Raw genomic sequence first — 16,177 nt, forward strand, 5'->3', positions numbered from 1 at the left:
GACCGGCGCTCCGTGCTGCTGGCCTTCTCCGCAAAGCCGGCCCCCTGGAGCCGGGCTTTCCTTTGGACGAAAGCGCTTGCTTTCTAGCGCTGAAATTCAGGGGGTTACAACAGGGTGCTGCTCAGATCTGCCCCACTGTAATGTCCTTTGCCTAAGCACTTCCAAAGCCAACTTTCGTTCTTCTTCTGGCTCACAATTTATCATCATACCAAACTGTTTCACTGAAAGCAGTGGATAGAGTGCTTGTAAGGAGCAGTTCAGCTCCAAGGGGACAGATTCTCATCATTTAATTTGTGAGGGCTGCCCAAAGTCCAGGCAATCTTTATTAAAAAAACATTTGTGCTATTGTTTTGATGTCTCTTGACTAGAGAATCTGACTTATACATAACTATCACAGAGTCATAGAATCATTCGTGACCCCAAGGATCACAAATCTCCAACCCCCTGCAACAGGCAGAGCCACCAAACTCCATATCTAATACTAGACCAGGTTGCCCAGGGTCCTATCCAACCTGGTCCCAAATGGGAAACGAGAATCCATTTCATCTGTGACCACACCACATAAACCATCATAATCGCACTGCTTTTATGCTGACCCAGGCAAGGCTCAGACCTCAGGAAGAATCCCCATCGTGGTAAGGGACGGCCAGGCAGCTGCAGAAGCTGGAGTCTCCATCCTGGTAGCTGTGGTGCTCACAGACACGGCCTGGCGCTGGTGCGAATGCGTTGGATGACCTCGAAGGACACCATGATTACCCGGCCAGCCTGCGCGCGGTCGGACTACATCTCCCAGCAGCCCCCGCGTTCCGCCGGAAGTAGGAGGGCGTCGGGCGCGCTCTGCCTTGTGGGAGCGTTGGCGGCGGCGGCAGTGGTCTTCATCATGGCGGCTTCCATCTCGGGCTACACGTTCAGTTCCGTCTGCTACTTCAGCGCCAACAGCAGCGCCGACCACGTAGGTGCCTGGTGCCGCCTCTTTGAGGCGCGGCGGCTCTGGGCCCGCAGGGCTCGGCCCGCTTAGGGAGGGAACGGCCGGAGGCAGCGGCCCTCGCTGGGCTCTGAAGAGCGGCCCTTCGCCCGCGGGGCGCGTTGAGCGGCTGCTGCGGCCCGGCTGAGGGGTGGGGGGGGGGGTCCGGGTGGGTATGGGGCTGCTCGGTGGGCGTCGTGCGTGGGGGCTGCGGGTACAGCGGTGTTTATCAGAGCCCAGGAGCGGTGTTCCCAAATCCCTCTGTTCCAGTCTCTGTAGATGAGAACTGTGCTTTCTGGACCGCCTGTGGTGTTCTTAGGGCTGCTCCCTGCCTGCTGTGTGCCCGTGGGGCTGAGACAGGAGGCAGTGCCTTTCTATGAAGCGTGTGCTTTCCTTGTAGGAGTGCAGTACTGCTTAGGGAATCATGGCCTCATAAAATGGTTTTGGAAAGGACCTTTAAGATCATCTAGCTCCAGCCCCCTCCTATAGGAAAGGTTGAGGGAACTGGGCTTTGTTTAGCTTGGAGAAGAGAAGGCTCTGGAGAGACCTCATTGTGGCCTTCCAGTAGTTGAAGGGAGTGTATAAACAGGAGGGGGAATAAGGGTGGACAGTGATAGGACAAGGGGGAATGGTTTTAAACTGAGACAGGGGAGGTTTAGGTTGGATATTAGGAGGAAGTTTTTCAGCCAGAGGGTGGTGAGGCACTGGAACAGGTTGCCCAAGGAGGCTGTGGATGCCCCATCCCTGCAGGCATTCAAGGCCAGGCTGGATGTGGCTCTGGGCAGCCTGGGCTGCTGGTTGGTGACCTGCACACAGCAGGGGGTTGGAGCTGGATGAGCACTGTGCTCCTTTTCAACCCAGGCCATTCTGTGATTCTATAGGCAGGGACACCTATCTCTAAACCAGGTTGCTCTCAGTTCCATCCAGCCTGTCTTGAATGCTTCCTGGGAGGGTGCATTCACTTCACTAAAATGAGTGTTTTTGGTCATGAAATCCCCGTATTGTAATGGGGTGGCTCATTACTACAGTGTTATTATTAGAGTATAAACCCTGGTTAATATAAGATTATACCTGCAACAGCCCACGTGCTTATGTCAAGCAATAGCTTTGTATTTAGCCTTCCATTTAATACTAAGAAAGTTACAATAAATTACTGTATGTTGTGGGTTTTTTTTCCTATTTTTAGTCTTTTGTTTGTTTCCCTTGAAATTGCAGGAAGGGTTTCTGCTAGGAGAGGTAAGACAAGAAGAGACCTTTAGCATCAGTGACTCCCAGATCAGCAACACAGAATTTCTACAGGTAATTGGTAAGTAACAGAGCTTTGAGAAATTCTGAGGCAAGCACTGTTGGGTTTTTCATTTCTCAATATAACAATGCAGTAAGAATTACTATTTCATGTTTGACACCACCATTTTAAAGTTGTTATTAAACCACTGGCTACGTTATTTGTTCACAACTCAGGTGTGAGGAAAGGAAAAGCTGTTTGTGAGACACAGGGCTCTTTATGCATCTCTTCTTGTGAAGAAGAGCTGGTGCTGTGGAGAGTTTCCCGTTTGCACGGTTGCCTAAATGCAGGGATGTGCTCAAAATAAAATTTATTGTTTACTTTACAAATACTGGAGGAGGGTAAACTTATAGTAGAGGGTTTGGATCAGTGGCTGGTAGATGGTAGCACTGTAAGGTGTTGTGGCATTATTTGGCAAGTGGTTTACTTCAGTGACAAAAGAGCTGGTCTGTACTGCTCATTTACTGTTATGAAAGCTGAATATCTATTGGTTGAAGTCCTCACTGAGGAGCTATCACAGCTTTCCAACTCTGCAGTTTACAGAAATCAGGGAGTCCCTAAGAGCAAATCTCTTAGTGTTAAAATACATCTGCATCAGTAAGAACCCAAATGTGCACGTGCTTGACTTTGTGGAATGGATTGTAGAAAACTTTCCAGGATCTTTATAAAGCTTAGCTGTTACACAGACATCTTCCAGTCATCTCACCAAGGATATTTCCAGAGCTAATGCTCTGTGGAAGCGTGTGCCATATTATGGTGCATCTGAAGATACTTGCAACCTTGAGGTAGGGCTGGTTGTGTACATGTGGATCTGGAAAGTTAAGTAGATTCCTGGTTTGGAAAAACAGGTGATAAATTGACTGTGTGACCTGTACTAATCTGTGAGGTAAGTTACAAAAAATAAAGGGATAGATCTTGTGTGTGCATAAGGACACAAAGTATTGTAGCAAGGAATGCAGCTGATGTCTGTCTGTTCAGACAAAGCTCAACGTGGCTGCTCAGTGCTGTCTGGTCGGAGTTACTGATGCAGTGCAGCAGTGTCACTAACCAGCTGCTCCCTAGTCTGATTTCATAAACCAAGTGCTTTATGTTCTGGATACTTTTTGTTGACCAAATTCTCAATTCAGCCTTTATCTATCAGCCCTTCAAGTTGACCAGAGAGTTTAGAAGTTGAAATGCAATTGATGGTTATGTTACAGTTCTTGTATGAACTTCAGCACTTTTGTGTCTGTTATCTCAAAGCTTAGTAGCACTGTGTGTGCGTTTAAAGTGTGCAAGCAGTAAGGATACTCTATGTATTTATGTGAAATAAGTCCATGGGTAAAACTCAGGTTTGGAATGATGACAGCTTCATGCATTTGTGTGGTGATGCAGTAACCCAAGAATCAAGTAATGTATTCTCAGCAGTCGTAGTCAATAGATTTGCTGGAAGGCATTAGTATGAGCTGGAATCATTAAATTTGCTGGCCTTGTTTAGCAGATCATTCCCACAGATTCCTGCATGCCAGAATGAAAACGCGAGGCTGATATGGCTTTCTGGTTGGAGCTGTTTCAAAGTCAAACAGCAGCACAACAAATTCTTCTTGCTGGTGATAGTGATGCCACTAACAGACGCAGTGCCACTGATGTTTGGAGCCTCGTTGGGGTGCTGGCTGAATGTGCTGCGATGCCAATGTGTGCAGTCTGTTGTCGTTGGGAGCTGTGGGCTGCCTGTGATTCTGCTGAGGTTGCCATCATGGCTGTCAGAGCAGCAGTGAGTCACGCAGGAAGGAAGGCTCTAAACAGGGATGTTGCTGAACACACTCCAGCAGCATTCAGATATAGGATGTGAAATGGTGTGGCCACGTGTGTTTGGTTTCAGACAAGAGTTGTGTGATGAAAGCATGATAATATGATGAAGTGACAGACTGTGTCTGAGGAGTCTGAGCAGAGGAGAACTGGACAGAAGTGCTGAATGCCCCGAAAAGGAAGTTGTGCTTGGTAGGAGAGGAAGCTGAATGGTTTGGATTTTTGCTTCTTTCCCTCTCTGTGACTACTGACCTGCTACAGCCTTTGTTTAAATGAGCACCTTAGCATTTAGTAACCCGTAATGAAAAATGTCTGTGCAACTTATTAAGAATGTATAATTCTGTGTGTAAAATGAAAATGCAGCTCATCATTAAGGAGTTTAACAGGAGCTGTTTAGCACCTTTTTTCATAATAGATTCTAGTTGTCTCGCCAGGTTAAATATTCCCATGTCCAAAGTTTCAGTGATTTTTCTCCCCTATCCCTGTTCCTCAACGCTGTTTATTAAAACAGCAGTGAATATCAATGCAAGTAAAATGTGGAAAAGTTTTTAAAGAGGGAATAATCATAAATGCCTTTGTGAAGAGGTCACAACTGTAAAATAACAGACGTATATATCTGAGACTAGGGTATGTCTGTATATATCAGAGCTAGTGCGTGCCTTGTGTATTGCTCAAGTATTTTCCTCTGTGAGATGGAAGATGAGAAAGAGAAGCTGCTTTCAGGGTATGATGCTGTGTCATCAAGAGTTGCTGAGACACGAAAGGATGTTGTGTGGTCTGATACAGAAGTTTATTTGCTCAGCAGATGTGATGTGGAAAGGTGATGCAAGATATGCCACTGTAACGCCTCTTTATCTTGAGCAGTTGGACATGTGTCTCTCTTTTTATTGCAGAAATCCACAACCATGAGCCATGTTCAAAACTCTTTAGGTAAGCTTTTTCTGTTTTCTTCTGGTGTGGGCTGTGAAATGCAGAACAAAATGGCTCACTGAAATGTAGCAGCATTTCAGCTGTGCCTCGCAACGTTTGTGGTGTTTCCTCACCTGGTGATGGTGTAGAAATGCACATAAATTGCACGTGCCATGGCCATGGGAGTCTGTGTTCAGTTCTGGTGCCTGCTGCCTTGCTATGAAGTCTTAGTTTAGAAAGAGTGCTGAGGTAACCAGGCTTCTTTTTCTGCCTCTTCAAATTGCCACCTGTGCAGTGGAGGGGGATGCAAGCCAGATTAAGTCATATCACTGATAATTAAGGTGAATGTCAAAGCCAGTTTAATTTATCACAGTCCTAGACTAACTCTGCTTAGGCCTGCTGGGTAGCAGTACCTTATAAACCTGCTGGGTTAACAAGTTCTGTAGTTGTACTCACGTGCACTAATTACTGCAGAGCTTTCAGCTTGCTGTTCTTTTTGCCTTCTGATCTTCTGCGCTCCAGAATTAAAATTAAATGTAGGTCTGACATTCCCTTTAGCAGCTTTAATCTATTACGTGTAGCTTTTCTGTGTAGTCTTCATTTGTTATACAGCCATGGCTTCTAAATTGCTCCCTAGAAATCTATTTTCAGAAGGAATTCCCAATTAATTTCTTCTTGTCTTTGTTTAGAGATTTTCAGCCCATTAAGACGCAGTACCTCAGATACTGTGACTGACATGAGTTACATTAGAGAGAAAAGCTGCAGTCTATCATCTGCTATCTGATAATTACAGCTCTTATCCTAGGGATGTATAAGCTGGAGGCTCCACACACTGAGATAATGTCCCAGTGGCTGGTGGGCCATTCCTGATTCCCTTTGGTGCTTCGTGCAGCACATCTCAAAACCGATCACGTTTACCATCTTTCCCCAGTCAAGAAATGTGTTGTTAGTCTCTGAGGTGATGAAAGAAGGGGAGGAAGTCTGCATTTCACTGCATGATTTCTGCACGTGAGCAAGGATGGACGTATTAACTTCAGAGCATAGGGGAGTCACACAAAGTTCAGGGCATCTTAAGACGCCAGTTGTTCCTTTAGTTGCAGCAGCTGCTGTGTGGGGGCATTCTGCCTTAACCTTTGGATTTAAATGCAGCCAGGCTAAGGAGTCCTGTGTCTCATCTGCTCTCTATTGCACTCTGATGAATGTCACAGGCTTGGCCCCAATGCATTTAGCAAGGAGCAGGAACTGAATAAGAGGTAATGGTTTGAAAAGACCTGATATCTTCCTCTGTGCAGTTCACAAGTTAAGGTGTTCTGGGAAGTAGTGGTTGCTCATCCCATGGGAGAATTACAAGTTGTGAAGAAAGAATTGGATATTCAATCCTTACAAGAATATACGAAGGTTGTGAGAATGGATTGAAAAGATTATGCAGACACTGTATCTGAAATCAGTAATTGTAGCTTTAATATTCAAAGTAACGTGCATGTTAAACCAGATCTTATTTCCACCCTCATTTACCAGCCAAGTACTGAGCTCAGGATTTTCTGTTTTGTTTTTTTTTTCCCCCTACACAAACAAGAGTTGAGATCATAGACCTCTAAAACAGAGTGTTTTCCTGCACTGCTTTAGGTGTTAGTGATATCAGCTCTTGAAAGAGCCTGAGGACTTGGCAGGTAAGTCAAGGAGGAATTTATTTTCAAATGTTTTTGCTTCTGTTATGAAGTGTGATCCATTTGAATTTATAACCCTATCTGTGTGGATAGCTTTATAAATTCTTAAATATGTCTTGTCCTCAGAGTAACAACTTGCTAGGATTTGGGTCTCTGTTCTGTAAGCGGAGCCACGTGGAAAGACCAGAGTAGTAGAGATTGTTGCTGACCCCAGTGTAACTGTTCTGGCTTCAGGGGTCTGTTCGTGTGAGCTTAATTGCAGGGCTGGAGCTCAGGAAAGTGATTTGTAGCTGCATGGCAGTTGGCCCTGCTTCCCTTACCTCTCTGGCAGGTAGGGCTCCCATCAGCAGAGCAGGGATTTGCAGAACGCTGGTCAAAATACAGTTCCACAGTCTGTTTCTGTGTGTTTCTTGCCTCTGTTGTACAAACTGCCAGTGAAATACTGGTCATCAAACTAACCTGTGCAGTGAAAGCATCTGAGAACTACTAATTTCAGGCATATTATACTTTGTTACCAGTTGTTTAAAAGCAGGCTGTTTGCACCAGCTAGTCTATAGGTCTCACCTCAGAGCCCCGCATCCTCCTCTGTGAGTGGCTGCTGCTGTATTATGAGCTGTGCAGTCACCCCAGGCTTCTGGTTTTCTATGCTAAGTAGCACTCAAGTTGTATCTCTTAAGTAGGTGGTGTGAATACTGACCTGTTGTGACAAGGGTAAAATTGCAGAGGTTGATTTCTAATTTACAGAATGCCATCTATTTGAAGAATATAAGCTACTTTGTGTAAAGTGTGTGTGTGTAAACTAAGTGCCTACGTTTCTCTTTTCCTTTTTTGGTTCAAGCTTTTATGACTATGCAGGCAAAGTTAATGAGGAGAGTTTGGACAGGATTCTTAAGGATCGAAGAAAAGTAAGTTGTCTCTTTTCCTCCTGTCCTCGATGTAAGCACATAATCAGAATGGTTTTGAAAAGACAGCTGACTAGAAGAAATAGCTCCCTTTAACAGATCTGGTCTGATGTCCTGAACAAGGGTTATCCTGTACACAACTCAGTGGGTTTGTGGTACTGAGCTTAAACTGGGAGCAGTGTCTAAATTCCCTGAAGAGGAGTGAAGAATTGGAGTTTACATCTCCAGAAAGGAAGGGCTGGCATCGATGCACCATCTGGTTTCTGAGCTGAATGTGCAGCATGACCATTGTGTACTCCACTGCTGAAGCCAACCAAAAAATGTCTCTGGTCTGCAAATCTGTTCCAAAAAAGTTCATTTTAAAAGGTTTAAAATAAAAAGGGAAAAAAAAAAAAAAAAGAAAATCATGCTGTAGCCTTGTAAAAGCAATTGTTGCACTGCTGCTTTTGAACTGCAGATCTTGTCAGACAGCAGTTGCATGCCTGCTGTTGTAGCTTTCTGTCATGTGGACATTGTTAGTTCGTACAGGAGTTGGGCTCACAACATCTGGGTAGCAGTAGGGTTACTACAGGGTGGGGGTGACAGATGTAAGGCTTTGTTTTCTGCTATGCTTCTTGTTACAAACTGGTGTTATCCCAGCTGCTGCCGAGCTGCATCCCTGTGATCACAGGGCTAATGGTGATGTGTTGGGCTTCTGGGATCTGCTCTGCTTCTCAGCAAGGGTGAAGTTATCATCATTAAACTGCAGTCTTTATTTGCTGATCACCTTGCCAACCTGATCTGCCAACAGGCAGTTCTGCTGAGGAGGGACCTTTAGGGAAGCAAGTCCCAAATCTGTGCAGCGACTGCAGCGTAAATCATTGTGATGGTTTTTAGCTTCCAGCCAGTGCTGTCAGAATAAACTCTTGTGTGTGTGCTTATGTGTTAACTTAAACACACACAAAGAACATATGTGGTTACATACATGTGATTAAAGTCCTATAGATTTGATGACATTAATTGTTGTAGTGTCAAAAAAGAAAAGCAGCAGTGCTGTCCTGGAACTAAGCTAGTCTTGTTCTATGCTGCTAACAAAGTAACTTCCTATGTCAGACTGTGTAATTCTGCTGTAGATTTTTCTGTAAGGAGCTAAAAACAATGCTTAATTATGACAGTGAGTGTCATATTGTTAGATACATCAGTTCTGCTCTGTTCCAATAAATGTGCACAATCTTAATGTGTCACTGTGTGATAGTGCCTATTCTTGGGGTTGTTAATGATGCATCCTTTGTCATTATTGTCTTAATTTAATTGCCCATTTACACTAAATAATTTTAATACACTGTGTTCAAAATAATCATTGAATTATGATATCTGCTGTGCATATGAGCCTTATCACAATTAAATACACAACTTTATGGCAGTGTACAGCAGATTAGTCCCATACGTCTCAGTGCAGGCGAAGCGTGTGCACATATGTTTGCACAGCACTGGAAATGTCTTGCAAATCCATACAAGTGAACAGGCAGTCGAAATGTTTAGGCTAAAAAAAAAAAAATATGAGTACATCTGCTGTGTTTGAAAACTGCTCAGGTCTGATAATTTGAAGGTGCTCCAAGATTTGTTGTTAGAAGGCACTGAGTTGGTAATGAAAGAGGGCTCCTCATGGCACTGAGGGCATGTGAGTGTTTGTAGCAGGCTGAGCACTGAATAGTTGTGTGCAGCAGGATGTGTCCATTTCTGGGACCATCTCATGGGTGCAAAGCTCTGGTAATTCAGTCAGGCAAAGCTGTTGCCAGAACTGGGTAATTAAAATATCAAGGTTAGGGCAACCTTAAGATCAGTCGATACGTCTGCATCTCTCAATTAATGCTTCTTTCTGATGCATTTGATTACAGAACGTGATTGGATGGTACAGATTTAGGAGAAACACTCAGCAGCAAATGTCCTACAGAGAGCACATCATCCATAAACAGCTGACCCACATTCTTGGAGTGCCTGATCTCGTCTTCCTTCTCTTCAGCTTCATTTCCACTGCAAATAACTCAACGCACGCTTTAGAATACGTGCTTTTTAGACCAAACCGAAGGTAAGCTGTCTCCATGTATGAGCCAGTCCTTGGTTTTTGTTCTGTTCCTTATTGCTGTTCAGAGCAGTTTACAGTATAAAGAGGTTGGCACAATTACGCAGAGGGTTTTCTGTTTGTCGAGGGTTACCTTGGTGTGCAGTGGTTAGTGATGATGGCTTTTCACCCACCACCACCCTGTGCAAGTAACTGAGTGTTGAGTCAGCCTTGGGGTGAGGAAGAGTTCTCAGTTATTCAGTACTCAGACCATAAACCCAGTGCATTTGAAGAGACACGGGGTGTTGGTGCCATATTCCTTGTAAGGGACATGAATGCAGGTTCACCCTCCTGTCTCTGGCACAGTGGCTATTAGAGGTACGTCCATCTCCAGGGGATTTTTGATCATGCATTTAAACACAGCCTCTGTTATTTAGCAGTTTTAATAATAAACCTAACTAAAAAGCTTGGAAATGGGACAAGGTGTGAGCATCAAGGAGGTGGAATAGCGTCAAGACTGTTGTAAATAATTTCTTGAACAGTAATTAAGATCTCTTTCTGAACTTTCTCTACAGGTATAATCAAAGGGTGTCCCTTGCTATTCCTAATCTAGGCAATACTAGTCAACAGGAGTACAAAGTGTCTTCAGTGCCAAATACTTCTCAGAATTATGCCAAAGTTATTAAGGAATACGGGTAAGGTGATACAAGCTCTGCCTTCTGTACCTTCCCCAAAATAGTGAGGATATGCACTTGAAGCTGCAAAAAAAACCAGTTCTGGAGAAGAATGAGCAGTTGGTTCCTACTGTGCTTTTTCTGCTTAGAATGAAATCTTTGACAGGAACAGTTGTAACTCAATGTGCTCAGTAGAAAAGCAGACTTGCTATGGGCAGTCAGTGCTATGGGCCTTCTGGCTGGAGGATTATTGTGTTATTTTTTTCTCAAGCAGTTCTCTATGCAGGCTTGTTTTAAAACCAGAACACCAATTTGGAGTGTTTGGAGCTTTTGTTATTGCTGGGTTTAGTGATTTTATATAAATTGTTTTAATACAAAATAGCTCTTCTGACTGCTGACAGTGAAATCATGTAAGTTTTCTGCATATGTTTGATCTGAATAAACAGGGGGCTTCATTGTTCCAGAAGGAGCCTTGATATCAAATGTTCTGCTGTTCGAATTTTGGTTCTTCAGAGCTTAGTACTTTTTTTACCAGTATGAAAGAAAATACCTTTTAGAAATACAGCAACTGACTGCTTCAAGCAACTCGGGGAGCGTGAGGTAGGAACTTGTGTTGTGTTCTTTGACTGATGAGCTCTGCTTCTTTCTGTAGTACTGATTTCTTTGACAAAGATGGAGTGATGAAGGACATCAGGGCCATCTATCAGGTTTATAACGCGCTTCAGGAAAAAGTGCAGGTAACTCCCCTTACTGTTGGTCAGTGTGTTTGTGTGGCATCTTTTCTTCATCCTTTGATCAAAGCAAGAGCACAGGAGTTATTTAGAGCTCATAAATGATTTGTCGTAAACCGTGCAAAGATGTTTGACTTCAATAGTGGGCTGTGGCAGTGACCTCTGAAAAATGATTTATATGAATGCCATTGATTTTTTGCCTTTTGTAAGTAAATGAGACTTGTTGTTCAGAGATTTCTGGGAGATGAGAGCTATTTTTAAGGGTGCATCTTGAAGAAAAGCTTTCCCCAAGGCTGTGGGGATTTGCCTTTGTGAGGTTCAAAATGATTCCTGGCTCTTGGTTTGTAGTGTGCGGCACAGAGCTCCATCTGCTAGTTAAAACTTGTGAATGTTTTGTGTGGAGCTCGAGTGCATCCTGCTCTGAATGTAGCAGTGCATCTGAAAGCTCCTCGTGTATCAAACCTGCTGGATGCAAGCTTGTCAGCTCACGGCCTGTAGCTGTGCTGCCTCAGGACTGCACGCATCTGCTCATTGCCATGGAGTCACAGTTAATTTCCAGGCTTTCCCTTCACATCTGCCCTGTAATATCATCAGGGAGTGCTCCTTCTGCCTGTTCAAAGCATGGCTTGCTTGTATTTTACCATGCCTCTCCTGCTGCTGTGCGTCGTTACAGAGCTGAGGGATAACTTGGCTGTTAGCTGACTTGAGGAACTTGGACCTTTCAAGTAGGTGTTTCACAGAGAACCTTACAAGTTCTCTGCTAAAGCAGCTGAGGTGCCTGTGTTTGCATTATTCACCCATTAGTTTTGTGTGTGGTGGCTTTTTCTGGGCTGTGGTCTTCAAGAATTAGATGCACTGTAAGCAGAGCTCATGTTCTCAACTCCAGCTGGAGGTAAGATCACTGGTTGTGACCCTTTGAAGAAGCAACAAATTGCTAATGACCTACTGTTCAAGATTCATCTTTGGTTTTAGAGTTGTGTGCTCTTCAACACTGGCTGTGTTTACTGATGATGAGCAGTATTTATTGTCTGAAGCTGTAAACAAAGTCCACTGTAACATGTTTGGATTAGAAAGGAGACCCATGTTATGCACTGTTCATAAATGAAGGTCTACCTAAAATTTCCCATTCGTTTCTTAACCAGCATAGGGAAACGTTGCTGAAAATCACTGGGCTTTGCTTATTCCAGTGTTATCAGCTGGGAGATGAGCTCAGGGCAGTTGTTTGTTGACACAGCTGCTTCACACTCTGGTTTAAATTTGGCCTGCTATGAAAAGCATGCACCTTCATGCTAGGTTTTGTAATCATGCTGCCATAGTATCGTTATCGTGCTAATGGCAGTGCCTTAAGGTGACTGGGGACTCTGAGTTCAAACAGGAAAAAAACAAGTCTTTTTCACCAAGTGGGGAAAACTATCTTTGGTTCTTATTATGGCCATCTTCCTGGTACTGAGGAATGATTTGGGGCTGCTTTTCTCCCCGTGCAGAGTTGTGAATTCACAACAGCCAGTGGAAAAAAAATGCTGTGAAATAGCAAATTCCTGCCCTTAGCTTTGTGTTTTAACAGCTTCTGCTGTGGCATTGGCTTTATTAATGTTGCTGTGGGGATCTTTCCTGTACTTGTTGCAAAGTCTGAGCCTATCTGATGTTTTCCTCCTAGGCAGTATGTATAGATGTAGAAAAAAGTGAACGTGTGGTTGAATCTTTTCAAGCCGACGTGAACAAGTTAAAAAGGCAAATTGCACAAAGGAAAAACGAGAAAGAGCAAAAAATAAGTAAGTACCTCCTAATTCCATTGTTTCAGGACAAGATACTGTAAAGGCAGAGTGCTTTGTGGAATTGTTGTCAGTTGCACTCCTGATGGCTCATAGCAAAAGGAAAACATATTCCACACTGGGCTGGATGGTACCTGACTTTGGAAGTGTGTGCTGCAAAGGTTGCTGTAGGAGTCAGCCAGTGGTAGGGTGCTGGAAATAAGGGGGGAGGTGGGGCTGTAGGGGAGGAGTGGGAAAGTTAGTTCTGGAAGTAACAGAGGAAAAGATCAGAGGTAGGAAAGGAAAAGAGAGTAAAGCCAGGAGTAGGAAAAGCCCATCTAGGCACTGGAGAGATTCCTTTTGAAACTGAGGCAGAGAATGGTCAAATGGGAAGGAATGTTTAAAAACAAACCTGTATATTTTAGCAAACATTTCCTGTCTTCCCATGTTTTGGAATACTCAATTTCTGTTTTTTTATTGGTTTTGTATCTGTGTCTGAGGTTGAAAGGTGGCTTGTGCTGGTTGATAACCCCACCTGTGCAACAGGCCGCTCTGTTGCTCTGATGGGATGCTTTTTTCTCCAGGCTGTGAGCTGCTGTTGCCACGTTAGTAGTTCACATCAAACTTGAGCCTTCTCTGAGGTTCCTCCTTCCCTGAACCTCGCAGGTGAGGTGAAGAACCAGTCACAGCCTATCTGCAAGGCATGAGCAGCATGAGTCACTGTTGCTTCCTGCTTGGCTGGTGATGAAACAGGCAGGGATCTGCTGCTTCACCAGCGAGAGGCAGAGCTGGTTCTGTAGTGAGGCTGGAGCTGATCTCAGCCCATATGGCAGAAGCTGGGAGCGGAGGAGGAAGAGCAGTCAGTGTGAGTCTCCAGATACTACCAGAGATGGAAGTGCTGGACTGAGAACTGATGCCAGAGGGAGCTGAAACAAGAAAACACGCAGCTTGTATCTCTAATATATTTAGATGCAAGTAGCTAAATAGTGAAGCTGGCCTTCTGTTCTCGCACTCTCTCAATATTGGGAGAATTTCCTTGGTTTTAGTGAGTGAGTTGTTCCAGCTAATCAGTCTCTGGGCTGGAAGATAAGGGAGCATCTGATTCAGATTCCTGTGGTGGCATCGTGTGAAAAGCTCAAGCTTTTCTTGAGAATGTTTGGGTAATGGGTTGTGGCTCTAACACTGGAGCACAAAGTCAGCTGAGGCTTTGTGACAGATCACTGAAATGATTTTGTTGGTGTTCTGGGGTGCAGGAAGCCCCCCACCACAGTTCTCATATTGCAGACTGAAACTGCATTCTGTTATTTAGCTCCTTCCTCAGACACTTGAGGGAAGTGTGCCCTTTTGTTTAGGTAAGAGGCTGGCTTGATTACGGAAACTATTCAGCTTTGATTTTTGCATTTCCCAGAAGCAAGGTGTGTGCTCAGTTGAGCTGATAGCACTTAGTCTAGCACTTAGCTGCAAGGCAGCCTTAAATACACGAGCGTCAGTTCTGACAGATGGTTGGAGGTTAATAACCAGTCAGAAACCAGTCAAACCTCAGTCTATCCCAGCACTGAAGTGTTACTGCACAGCATTTCTCCTCGTGTGTAATGTACGATACGATCAACTTAAGCTGCCTTCTAATTAACTTTCCATAATACCCTCCTTGTGTGTCTGAAGGCTTAAGCAGTTTCCTCTGTCTTGTCTAATGATCCCAGTTATTTCAGTCTGTCCTCTTAGGCCATGATATGCAGGCCAGGAGTGAGTCTGTCTGTTCTGCAGGATTTCTCCAATGGTTCCATGTTTCTCACCCTGCAGTGCCTAAAATGAGCGGCAGCATCCCAGTTGTGTCATTGCACATAACACACGTGTGATGCCTGTTCCATCAGCAGCAAGCCTCAGTTTCTTTTCTGCAGAAGGGTGCAGCTGTCCCTTATTGTGCAGTTTGTGCAGCTCGTCATTCCTATGTGTCTTCCATAAATTGTTTTCCTAATCACCTCATTTGTTAGGATCACTTTGAAATGCCTTTTCTGATACTCTGTTGTGCTGGTGGCTATTAGTAGCATAGCACCATCTGTAATCTTAATAAGCATGTGCTGATTACATTCCATCATCAAGGTTGGAATGCAAGTACTGCTCATGTTACTCACTGTTCACTATGAAAAGCTGAGTCTGTGAAATCCTTGAAGGCAAGGCATATCTGTGGCTTTTGGCCTTGTTTTGACTATGAAAGGCACACAAACTGAAGAGTCACAGTCTCAGCATGGCTGCTTTGTGATGTGAGAGGTCAGAAAACAGAAGGAAAAGCATCAAGTCATGGAAACTTCATGCAGCTGTTTGTAGGGATCTTAATGTGAGCAGGGTAAGGGTGGGGTGGACGTGGCTGTAGGTTGGTGGCTTTGCAGCGCGCTTCACGAAAGCATTAAGTGCACCGTTTTTGCTTTGTTTCTTCTAGGATTGCAGCAAGCAATTTTAAGTAGGCAAATGCCAGCAGATAACTTGGAACCTATGTTTGTTCCACGAATGTCCTACACTGGATTTGCAGTGGAAGGCTGCACGCTTGAAGATTCGGACGTCTCCGATCCTCCGCCTCCATATTCGGATTTCAGTGCAGCCAGTCAAGAAAGTACTGTCGGTCACAGCCTCCTGGAAAGCAGCGTTTTTATGCCTCGACCCCAAGCAGTGGGGTCTTCTGGTTACGTTTCGACAAACACAGGATTGAAATATGCTGGTAATGGAGCATCCGCGCCATCCTCCCAAAGAGCGGCCGGTGACAGTGTTGACGAATCAGAAGACAGTGACTACGAGAACTTGCTTGAACCTACAGAGTCCTCTGACAGTGAATACTCACAGACGAGGGATTCACGGCCTCCAGCACATCCCGATGGTGACTCCAGGAACACTCAAACTTCTCAGATTTGATGGGGGGGGGAAAAAAACAAACAAAAAGGATGTGACACTGTTTTTCATCGTCGTTACAGAGAGACTTTGGGGATTCAACCTGGAGGAGATGAACTACACAGGATTACTGTGCACACGATGTAGAAGACTTGCACTAGATGGTTTATTCACCTCGTGATACATTTTGCAAGTTTTGTAATGGAATCATTAGGATAATCAAGTTGTACTAATACTGATGAGGTTCATGGATGTACTGGTAAACTTAGGCAAAATGAAATTTATAGAAATCCTGTAGCTTTTGTTGCCGTATTTTCTTTAAGACAATAAATTGGGTTGTAGTAACTAAGCACAGTTAGTCTACAAGTAATGTTCTCAAATCAAAACTTACCTCTTGCACTATCATGCCTTGAATTTTAATTTCTGAAAGGGAAAACAAATTGTGTCGGCCGCCTTCAAAATAGCTTTCTGTGATAAGCCAAATTGGCCTTTGCAAGCAGAGAGATGTTGGGAATTGGGAGAAGCCTGACTGGAGCAGATGTAGTCTACCTTCTATGGGCATGCTCTTTTAACAGAGAAGGGGTT

General features: G+C 44.2%; 1 protein-coding gene across 1 annotated transcript; it reads left to right on the forward strand.

Moving 5' to 3' along the window:
* Positions 1-880: 880 nt before the first annotated feature.
* On the forward strand, positions 881-15,616 carry ABRAXAS2 (abraxas 2, BRISC complex subunit; the record flags this gene model as incomplete). The annotated part of the gene is made up of 9 exons (XM_079536590.1): positions 881-952; positions 2,180-2,270; positions 4,931-4,967; positions 7,452-7,518; positions 9,393-9,583; positions 10,132-10,251; positions 10,883-10,967; positions 12,619-12,733; positions 15,150-15,616. 9 exons carry the CDS (start codon positions 881-883, stop codon positions 15,614-15,616), a joined length of 1,245 nt encoding a protein of 414 aa, XP_079392716.1.
* Between the last annotated feature and the right edge of the window lie 561 nt (positions 15,617-16,177).

The sequence above is a fragment of the Tetrao urogallus genome (assembly GCF_951394365.1).
Source record: "Tetrao urogallus genome assembly, chromosome: 5".
Lineage (NCBI taxonomy): Eukaryota > Metazoa > Chordata > Aves > Galliformes > Phasianidae > Tetrao > Tetrao urogallus.